At 36.8% G+C, this 12,005-nt stretch overlaps 1 protein-coding gene across 3 annotated transcripts in view; it reads right to left on the bottom strand.

Annotated features, from left to right (window-relative positions):
• Nucleotides 1-12,005, bottom strand: part of bnip2 (BCL2 interacting protein 2) — a 102,494-nt gene that overhangs the window by 29,467 nt on the left and 61,022 nt on the right. For all 3 annotated transcript variants that reach the window (XM_039772952.1, XM_039772950.1, XM_039772951.1), the window contains exons 4-5: nucleotides 9,076-9,261; nucleotides 195-377 (exon numbers count right to left, since the gene is read on the bottom strand). In XM_039772952.1, coding sequence (XP_039628886.1) covers nucleotides 195-377; nucleotides 9,076-9,261 — 369 coding nt within the window. The remainder of the gene's footprint in view (nucleotides 1-194; nucleotides 378-9,075; nucleotides 9,262-12,005) is intronic.

The raw sequence follows: 12,005 nt of genomic DNA on the forward strand, positions 1-12,005 counted from the left end.
TGGAATTGCCTCAGAACAACAATTCAACAACAAGGTAAACACAGAGACAGTAAGAAATTAACATCTGGCATTTAATTATTATGTTCTGTTGAAAAAGAATATTTCTAGTATTTGGCACACTATATTAATCCCCGAGGGGAAATGGTCTTTTTGCATGATTATATGTGAACAAGTCAAAAATAATAAGCTGTTACCTCCATGACTTATCACTTTTTTGTATGGCTCTATTGCTTTCATATCCACTCGATGGTCCTGTTCACCAATCCTAAACAAACGCCACCGCCGTACCTCCTCCCTCTCTTCTGGTGTGGAGTACTCCTGAATTGAATTCATTCCCTTGCGTAGTAACTCAGGAGTCTTGGGTTTTGGAAGATCATCTGTAAAATGTACAGTTAGCTAAGTAATCTTTCAATTAAGCATTACAAACCTGAACTGAAATGTTGCATCTGTTGCAAAATAACAGTCTCTATCCCCAAAAAAAGAAAGCCAAAGCAGAGTCTTACAAGGAGAACTTGAACAGGAATGCTTCCATTATTAAAATGAAAAAAAAAAACCAAATACTTGAGAAAATGTTGTCTAGCTGTATTCAAAGGTTTACACAGCCACTATGAGAGCCAAATTATGAAAAGTAGCAGAGGCCCAACCAAAACCTGTCCATGAGCACGGTGTACAATCTTTCAGTCATACAAATTCCTAGAACGCCACCTTGACATTTGTAGGCCTCTCTATTGATGACACTACCATTAAAACTCAAACACATGGTACAGTAGCACGGTACAAATCACTGCTTGATAACTGGAACACCAGTGCTTGACTTAAGTTTGCCAAAATGCATCTCAGGAGAAAATAGGGTGAAATGACACTTTTTATTGACTAACTAAATAGATTACAAATGCAAGCTTTCGAGGCAGCTAAGGCCCCTTCATCAGGCAAGGTGTAACCCATTTCAGGTATTTATTTTAACAGTACGCTATAAACAGTTGAGTACAATGAGAAGTCAAGCACAATGACACTTTTTAATAACTAACTACAAATATTACAATACGCAAGCTATATACTGTACATGCATTGCATCCATAATGGCTAACATGGTATAAAACCCTATTCCTATAAAGAGGTGAGTTGAAAGTTGAATTCCTGAAACACAGCCCATTAGGCCTGGAGAAAAATTCACACACCCTTCCATGGTAAGACCTTAGATCAGGGGTGTCAAACTCCGGGCCTGGAGGGCCGCAGTGGCTGCAGGTTTTCATTCTGACCCTTTTCACCAATCAGTGACCAGTTTTCACTGCTAATTAACTTTTTTCCCCTTCAATTTTAGTAGCCCTGTTTTTAAGGATTCAGTCATCTGAATTCATTCGTTTCTTCATTAAATGGCAGCCAAACAGAAATGTGATGTGACAGTTAAATTGGGCCTTCAAACTCCAACCAATTTCACTCCAGCCAATCTCGTAATGAGAAGCCAATTCTTGCTGTTAATTAAACCCGTTATTTAATTCCATGGCTTGTTGCTGCTCTCATTCTGCCACAGCAGGCTTTTCCAAAACTGTTGATTTTCTGTTTTTGTCTAAGAACATTGTCAAAATATTTTGGTGACATGAGAGATCAACGTTATAGAGACCATCACCTTTCTGTACTTGCAGATATCATGTGATGGGCACAGGTGAGCTGGTCATGTGGCGGCTCGTTTTCTGTCTCATTATTGTTTGGTTGCTAATTAAGGGAAAAGAGACAATTAAGGGGTCTGAGTCAAGTTAATTAAAACTAAATCCAAAGACGTTAATTAGAAGCAAAAACTGGTCACTAATGAAGAAAATGGTTAGATTGAAAACCTGCAGCCACTACGGCCCTCCAGGACCAGAGTTCGACATCTGTGCCTTAGATCAGCGCTTCCCGATAGGGGGTGCCAGAATCAATCGAGGAAGAAAAATGAAAAACATTATTTGTGCAAAATCTTAATTTATCTATCCATTCCTAAATAATTAAATGGGCAGGCTATTTCGTATCAGTGCAATACGCTGCTTGTTAAAACAGATGGCTTCCGCTCTTACGAGCACTTAGTGCTGCGTGGGTATTATGAACTATCATATGAACTCATATTTTTTCATACTTCTTCTCAAACCAAAGGGGCGTGAAATCGGCCTCGTCCGGCGCGTGCGTCACGCGAGGCTCAGCGTCTCTTCAGATTTTGCAAAATAGCAGTGTTATTCCTGCTCATCTCGGGTCTGTTTGTTCAGAACAGCTTCGCTTTTACATCCTACACCCGACAAGAGCTTTTGGATATTTATTGTACTTCTGCTCTTTGCACTTCTGATTAGATGCTAAACTGAATCTCGTTGCCCTGTATTTATACATGTGTAATGACAATAAACTGAATCTAATCTAATCTAATCTAATCTAAATTGAATCGGGAAGCGCTGCCTTAGATCAATGCTCAGATATGGCAGTGGTATCTCTTTTCCTTGATTTCATCTGGCAGAAGGTATAAGATTCTACAGACCAACATTGCCAGACAAAACAATAGCTCTCTCCCACTGGTAATGAGGGTTCTGAACACAATGTCACCCCCTGTCCATGTGTGTGCCCCCTCATCACAATTACTGTTCTCTTCTGCATTCTTTTGCATTCCTTGTGGATTGTACATCTCCTATCAACACTGACTGCTGTTTGTTAATATAATGGTGATCTGTACAGATGTTGTTCTTTGTCCTACATTCCACTATGTAAAAATACACACCCCTCTCTGTATTGTTATATCATCATATTTACTGTCTAAATATTGCACTTATGTCCTGAGAAATGTAATTTTATACCACTGTTATCATATATCAAGGTATGAGTATAGATGATATGACAATAAATCCCACTTGACTTACTATAATAAAAATATAGCAATTCTAATAAAGCTTTCCTCAGAACTATCCCAATGTGTAGATATTTCATACTAATAACAGGAACATACACCCATGAGGCATTGTTAAAAAAAATCTTTAAATGAAAAATTGTAAGTAAAGCTTTGTGGCCTCATGTCTTAGAATACAACAACATTATACCTTCAAAAAGGGGTATACATGCAATTCTGGTAACATATACTTTTGGGTTCTTGTAAGAAATAGTTCTCTATGACATATAGAGTTCATATGAGGAATGAAATAAAAATATACAGTATATGCATAATATTTTATTTAAAATTTTATTAAATAAATTATATATTACGGTATATAGCAAATACAAGTAAATTACCATTTCAACAACTGAATGTACAAAAATAACCTTTTGTACCTCAATCTCTCGAAATGTAACCATCATATCTTGATCAACATCTCATGAAATTTGGTAATATGCAAAGAATCACCACAATCTATAAAGCAGTATTATGCCTCTTCAAAATAAACTGTATTTTCATGTATTGATAAATAAAAAATAAAATGTAGGCCGATTCTTTTCCTGATCTGGATTGGAAGATCTTATCTTTACTTCATTGTTGAAACCCTGGTAGATGACCAAAATAACCAACTATATATGAAAAAGTTTTGCGAGACGTTATGTGATATTGAGAAAGGCAAGTAAATCACATGCAATATTCCATATTAATGGGACTGTGTGGAGCAGACAAAGAGAATGATAAACAAATAAATAAATCACTTTATCCCAGACTCCTAAATGACAAGAGTTTCAATAATGCAAGGTAATTGTCGGTCTTTGTGATGTCATTTTCATCATCCAATTGCAGACATCAAAACCAATCAATTGTAGAGACCCAAATTGTTTGATAAAAGCTGTATTTAATACCGACATTGTCCAATACTTCTACATTTCCATAAAAACAACTATTACAAATGAAATAGAATTCTTACCATTAAGGATATTGATAAGAGCAAAATGTCACTTGGTTGCTCATAAGCATGCACACAGAGCATTTACATAGAGATACACAGTAGAACCTTGCATTATCCATGCTATAGATATCGACAGGGCAAACAGACGATTTTAAGCGACCAAAAGTTAAAACCTCCCAAAAAACTGTTCTTTTAATGTCTCACCACCAAAAAATGTGTCATACTGATGCACTGTAATTTACTTACAAGAAAGAGAGTCCTGATTTTACCTGTAAAGAAAAGCTCATATTTTCAGTGCTTCGCAAATAGCAATAATGGATCACTGTTTATTCTATCATTTCCAATCTGTATTATTTATTTTTCTCAATTTTATACAACAGCCTGTTATAAAGTATCCTTTTTACATCTAATCCAAGACCGTTTCTCTTGTAACAGAAATGTGTATATTATACAGTATATATTTCCTCAAGTTTCAATTTCCCCCTTGAAATAATTCTTGGCAGTCTCCTAATAGCTCATCTCGAGGCCAGACGCGATTCACAAACGATAAAGCACACCGGGGGACAACTCATGAAAACATTTATAGTGAATTTAGAGAAATCCTCTACTGCAATGGTTACACCCGCAGGGCTTCTTCCTAAAACACCCACCCCCAATTCGTACGGTCTATGAACTTAACACTGCTGGGGTTTCAGGCAGACAGCAAAAGACTTGACGCTGAGGGAAAACATAAAGCTGAAATTGCTATTATCAGCTTATGAGCTCAGTAGTACAAAGTAACAGAAACTTAATCATTAATGTGTACCTTGTAATGAGCGCTGCAACAAAAGAGACAGACAGACAGACAGACACATAAACCACTACAGCTACTTGGCTCCATGCATTTGAGAAGTGCTTCTGTTGACTTTGCTATCTTTGTCATTTTGTCTAATGCATCACTATATAGCATAATAGCAGCAAATAAAGTGTAGGTAAGTATTATTGCAGTCGGTTTACTGTATATATAGAGTATAATGTGTCAAAATGCTGTGGCTAATTTTTCATGGCATAATGTTAACTTACTTTGGTTATTTCTTTAAATGTGCAGTCAGTGGGAGGATGTTGTGCAGCCATATTCGTGGTCCTGCTGGTGTCATTATGCATATTTACTGATTCAGACGTTTCGAGTACTGAAATCAACATCTCCTGTTGCTCTTCATTATCAACTCTCTTAAAGGCAGGTCTTTTCACCTCCTTTTGCGGTGTGACATATCGTTTAATTTGAATGCATATCCTGTAATTTGTGTTTTCTCAAACATAGCTGGCAAGTTTTTCAACCTCCGATTAACTCCTACACTATCTTCGTATTTTTACAACACAGAACATACACAGCACTTGCAATAATGCATCGTTCACGTTTATCATTTGTCGTTTGAGGTCTTCAGATGCCAATATATAATCTGATTTTACTGAAAGGTCTTTCACTTGCAACAGATTTATTGTTAACATGTGCAATGTGCTCTCTGCACATGCAGCAAACATTTCCTGAATATATTTAATAGGGTTTTTTTTAGGAGACTTTTCAACTGTAGACAGTTCACTGTAATCAGAAGCTTGCTTTCTGCCAGATCAGATTAACAAGAGCACCACCGCAGTTCAAAATCGCCGCCTTTATGAGATGTTAGATCAGGTTAGAAATGTGACAGTCGGTGGGACTTGTAATTATACTGTATCTGGTTCAGTGAAACTACCTATGAGAAAACCAATTAAAAACTTCACCAGAAACAATTGTGCATGATTGTTTAATGCAGTTTCTGTGGTTATTTGTTTACTGACCTTTTTTTGCTAAATAAACATTTGTAAGGAAAATAAAAATGACAACAAGAGACACACACATCTTAACTGACTAGATTCTACAAATTAGGAATTCCACATGCCATTAAATTATTCATTCTTGTGACTAAGGCTTTTGCAGTTTGCATTTTCCTGCACTACATTAATCTACATGTTCTTTAGAAAATCTCAGCTTTTGGGAGGCTGAAAATATTTTAGAGTACTGTATTGCTTTTGTTAAGGGAATAGATAAACTTCAGAAGATGACAGATAAACATCAGAAATGAATTTAGCTACAAATTTAATTGTAACACAGATTGGATAATTAAGGTTCTGCTGTATATTCTTAATTTTTCACTTAAATCAAATCAGACAGACATTGCAAAAAAAAACTTATAAAAAAATGATTATTTTTAAAAACTAAATCATATTGGTATATTAAACCTTACCACGCATTAAGATGAGAAAGTACTACTGCAACAAAATAGCAGCCTGTTTTCAAGACAAAGCACAGTATGGAAACAATCCTTCCAGCAGAAAGCAGCATTCAGAGACAGAAAAAAAATAAGACAGACACCTTTTTAAAGAAACTGTACATATATTACATGCATTTTTATGTGAGAAGAGCCTGAATTTACTAGTTTTCTTTTTTTTTAATTATCATTACTGTGTTCCAAATATTTTACTAGCAAAAACAATGCCATGATAGCTGGTCACATCTACAACACATCCAAGGCTATGGCTCCTGGCAGCATGAAACAAAAGACATTTTAATTAAATGGAATTTTGTGTGAGCTAGCTCTGCTTCCTCACAGCTCCAGGGGCCTGAGACAATGGCTATGGCAATGCTGGGAAGTGACCCATGTGTAGTTGGTGCATTATTTTCAATATACTGTACATGTAAGTATTCAAGTCGTGTTGAATGGGGGTGTTTGTGCAAGTGTGTCCTGCCACAGACAGGTGTTTTACCTAGTAGTGATCCTGCTGGGAGGATAGGCTTAAGACTCTATGTAACTGTAAAGTGGGAAAGACAAACAGATAGATTACTACACATTTACACATACTTGCACACCATGAACTTCCTATAAAACAAGTTGGGGTGCGACTTTTAATTTATATATATATATATATATATATATATATATATATATTACATATATATTACATATATATATGTATGTGTGTGTGTGTGTATGCATATATATATATATGTGTATATATGTGTGTGTGTATATATACAGTGGAACCTCGGTTCACGAACGTCTCGGAACACGTACAAATCGTTTTACGACCAAAAAGTTCACCAAACGTTTGCATCTGTTCACGACCACAGAGTCTGTATATGAACAAGCCAATTTCCCTTTCAATTTGTGCGCGCCGATGACTTCCGCATATGTTCAGTCTCTCCCTGTGCAGCAAGAGAGAGACACACACACACACACAGATGCACGCGAGAGAGAGACAAACACACAGACACGCGTGCGAGAGACACACACACACAGACACGCGTGCAAGAGAGACACACACACAGACACGCGTAAGAGAGACGGACAGACAGACACACACACACACACACAGACGCTCAAGAGAGAGACAAACACACGCGCAAGAGAGAAACGGCTGGATGCATAAGGCTTGTTTTTTAAAGAGACAGATCCGAGCATTATTTTAACCTCGTTGAATTTAATGAAGAGTTTTTTCTATTGGATTTTAACCTTCACTTCACTTCTGTTTACAGCAATTGGTTCGTAGCGTGCATTGTTGCAATGTTACTTTTCTTGGTGGTTTATTAAATTACGGATTTTTCAAATGATAATTTATTCCCCTGTAATTAAAACTCATTAAAAAAAAAAAAAAGAGTGTTTTTAGCGAGCGGTTCGTAGCGCTATAGCGCAAACTCTTGCAGTGTTAGTTTTCTCTGTTGTGCAAGGTTTTCTCAGTGTTATTCAGTGTTTTTACATTTAGTTTACTATTACGCTGTGCATTCTATGGTGTAATTAACTATATTTGTGTTTGAAAAACTTTAAAAAATATATATTTACAAACAGTTTGTACGGTTTGAAAAAGGATTAATTGTATTTACATATAATCCTATGGGGGAAATTACTTCGGTTCACGACCAAATCGGTTTATGATGAGAGTTTTGGAACGAATTATGGTCATAAACCGAGGTTCCACTGTATATGTATCTGTGTATATGTGTGAGTGTATATATATATATATATATATATATATATATATATGTGTGTGTGTGTGTGTGTGTTTGTATGTGGTTACACCTTATGAGAAGGATTCAGGAGTAATAGTGAGCTCATCACTCAATTGCCGGACAGTGTTCAGAAGCCATTAAGAAGGCTGACAGAATGTCTGGTTATATAGCGCTTTGATGCGCGAGTCCAAGGAGGTTATTCTCCAGCTTTATAACACACTGGTGAGGCCTTGTCTGGAGTACTATGTGCAGTTTTGCTCTCCAGGTTTCGATGAGGACATAGCAGTGCTAGAAACAGTCCAGAGAGGAACGACTAGGCTGATTCCAGAGCTACAGGGGATGAGTTATGAGGAAAGATTAAAAGAAGATTAAGAGGCGACATGACTGAAGTGTTTAAAATAATAAAGAGAATTAGTCCAGTGGATTAAGACTGTAATTTTAAAATGAGTTCACTAAGAACAAGGTGACACAGTTGGAAATTTGTTAAGGGTAAATTTCACAGAAACATTAGGAACTTCTGTGGTGGGCTGGTGCCCTGCCCAGGGTTTGTTTCCTGCCTTGTCCCCTGTGTTGGCTGGGATTGGCTCCAGCAGACCCCGTAACCCTGTAGTTAGGATATAGCGGGTTGGATTATGGATGGGTGGCATTAGGAAGTTTTTCTTTACACAAAGAACCTCAGACACATGGAATAAGCAACCAAGTAGTGAGGTAGACAGTAGGACTGTAGGGACTTTTAAAACTTGACTTTTTTGATATTTTGGAAGCATTAGGTAGATAGGACTGGCAAGCTTGGTTGAGCTGAATGGCCTGTTCTTGTCTATACTACCAAAACATTAAAAAAGTTGTCTTTGTTGTTTCTATCACTCTATTTGTCTAATCAACTAACCCTTCTGACATCTGTTGGAGTCGGTAAGTGAAGAGTGCTGCTTTAAAAAAGTGTAAGTGCATAGATAAATGCAAGATGATGACTTAAAACACTGATTGCCAAACAATGTATTACAAACCTAAATAAGAAAATGAAATACAAAAATTGGACATGCTGCTGTGAAGTTTCTGGCGATATTTAATTTAATAATTCCAAAGCACTTCCAGTATATAAAAAAGTGCACACCCGGAGTGAATACAGAGATAAAGAAGAAAGCACAGAGACATTAAAACATCATTTAAGTGAAATTAATTATGTAGCATCAGTAGTAATGTAGTTTAAATAAATACCTTCCCATTCAAATTCATTGCTGTTATCTGAAGGGGTATCAATGTCATCAATGTCCAAGTCCCCACTCTCATCAAGTTCATCTGATATAAGGGATCCATCACTCCGATCCAAAGTTAGGCTGATATTTGGTGCTGTAAGCTTTTTCTTGGCTTTCTTATCACCGTTCAGTTCGAAGGACTGTGCTACTAAATGTTCAAAACAAAAAACAATATACTCAGTTAGCAATCACTAGTTAGGTCCAAAATAACACCTTTGTTGATCAATGGCATTTAAACTGGGTTAAACAGTCTTACAGAGAAGTGACACTATCAGCATAAAAGCATAAAAGGTAACCTGAAAATCTAAGCCTGCAGATGTAGAGCTATGACTCCTTGAGCAGAACCTGAAAGATTTTATCACTTGGTATAGCTATATATCTGTATCTATATATCTCTATATATATCTATATCTCTATCTATCTATCTCTCTCTCTATATATATATCTATATATAAATATATATACTGTATATACACACACTAGGGGGCTTCTTTGCCCAACCCCTCTCTTTGAGGACGTGCTTCACGCTTGCCACTTCACATCTCTGCCGTTCACGTTGTGAATGGGTGGCTGAACGCATGCTAAGGAGATGCGGACGAATCAGCTGCTGGCTTGCAGCTGCTGCTACCGAGCTGCGTGATCTGCATGTCGCGCTGTGTGACGATCATTTAAAAGCCTGTACAGCAGTTGTCCTTTTGTCTCATTTCCTTGTGTCCTGGGACGTTCAAGAATCTCAGAGAAATTGTAAGTAGGGTGTATATATCAGGGTGCCAACGAACAATATGCGAAAAAGTGATGTATCTATTTTGTGAAGTCTTACCCTGTAACAATGTTCCTTTTCATAAAAATGATGCATGAAAAAAATCGAGATAAATACATCAGCATTTACTGGTGGCACAATGCTATATATACACATACATATATATATATATACACATACATATATATATACACATACATATATATATACACATACATATATACATATATATACACATATATATATATACACATATATATATATATATACACATATATATATATATATATATATATACACACACACACACACACACACACATACATATATATATATATATATATATATATATATATATATATATATATATATATATATATACACACACACACACGTTCAAAAAGTTTCTACACTTTTTTTTTTTCTAAAACTCTATTTATTAAGAATTTCAAAAACAACATCACTTTTCTACATAGTCACCTTCGTTAACACGTTGTGCCCACTTTTTAATGCCCAATTACTACTCCGCCCGTCTTCACCGTTTCCAATGAAAATTCAAATATATATACTAGCTGTGTAAGCTCATGCTGTAAAAATCCCAGGGTCCTAGAAACTATTGAAATTGCCAGAAAAAAAAAATTGAAATGTAGAGATGTCAGGTAATTGAAAGGCATTTCACTCTCCTAGGAGGTTTCGTTTTGCCTACATGCTCGCGCATCACTTGTGCATTAGTGGCTAAGCAACTTTGTCTTTTTTCGGAGGTTTGGTTTTGCTGATGTGATGGCCTCGCTTGTGTTATAGCGGCTAAGCGAGTTTCCGTTTCCTCGGAGGCGGAGCCCTTACCCCGACTCCATCTCTCACTTCGGGGCTGGACAGACAGACAGACACACACACACACTCCCACGCGTAGACGTTTGTATGCAACATATATATTTGTACCTGGAAATCCATGAAGGGAGCAAATATTCACATATCACATATGTTAAAATAGTTTTTTTATTCCTAAGCTTTTGATTCCTACTAGGAATTACCATCAGAGGAAAGTGATTAGACTTACAGGAATGCAAGGCAATATATTGTAAATAAGGAGGGCATGATAGGTGGTTGTTTTTAGGGTTTGGATTGATGAGGTGGGGGTTGCCCAGAAAGTCTTATTTATTATGTGCATGTTCTTCTTTTCAGGCCTACATATGCCGGCTTCATGTCCAAATGTCTGTTAATGGCCACAGTTTAGCCAGTTCTCTGGCACTTATAGCATTAGCCTTGAATTTTAATGGCACTGAGGTCTATTTAAATGTGTGTCCGGTTCAACTTGTATGTGCGTAAATCAGAGACTATGAGTCCTTGCTTCTGACTACATTGCAATATTCCTGTATACGTGTGGCAAGTGTTTTTGGTGTCTGCCCCACGTATACCGCTGGACACGCATTACACGGTATGCTATAAACCATGTTCCATGTCTCTGCTGCCGATGTCTTGCTTTTAGCAATTAAAAGGACTGTGCAGAGTGTTTGTAGGCTCGTGCACTACTTTGATGCCTGCTCTGGACAGGATACATGCTGTGCTGTACCTTCTGGTACCCTCTGATAATAACAAAGTGTGTGCCAGGTGGGATGGAGCGGAGTTAAGAGACTATTCAGAAGAGTTCACACCCATTGGAATACCAAGGAGACTAAAAAGAATGAAAGGTGCTGTCTTTTCCAACTGTTCACATCAAACACCTACCCAAAGCTATTCATCAGACAACGCTTACACAGACCCCAGCAAACAATTGACTCCAACCTGACACACACTACAGGTGTTCACCTTTACTCACTTATTATCCCTCAACAGACTTTTTTTATTTATACAAGTAAGGTAATGGATGTCTGGATTAAAACTGAGTAAGCAAAGGTTGGAATATGATACACGATCACAACAATGAACAAAAATAAAAATTAAGAGTTTCGACGTACTGTACCAGCATCAATGAGATTAAAAGAAAAAAAAATCTGCCTTTGTTCCTTAAAAGTCCATATTGTAATTTTTAACTGTAACTAATGCACAGCCCCAACAAATATATCCAAAAAAGTACAACAAATCAAAGTTGAACTATTGATCCAATTTATGAATTCAAATCATTATTAAGTCTT

Source organism: Polypterus senegalus, chromosome 12 (assembly GCF_016835505.1).
Source record: "Polypterus senegalus isolate Bchr_013 chromosome 12, ASM1683550v1, whole genome shotgun sequence".
In the NCBI taxonomy this organism is placed as follows: Eukaryota; Metazoa; Chordata; class Cladistia; order Polypteriformes; family Polypteridae; genus Polypterus; species Polypterus senegalus.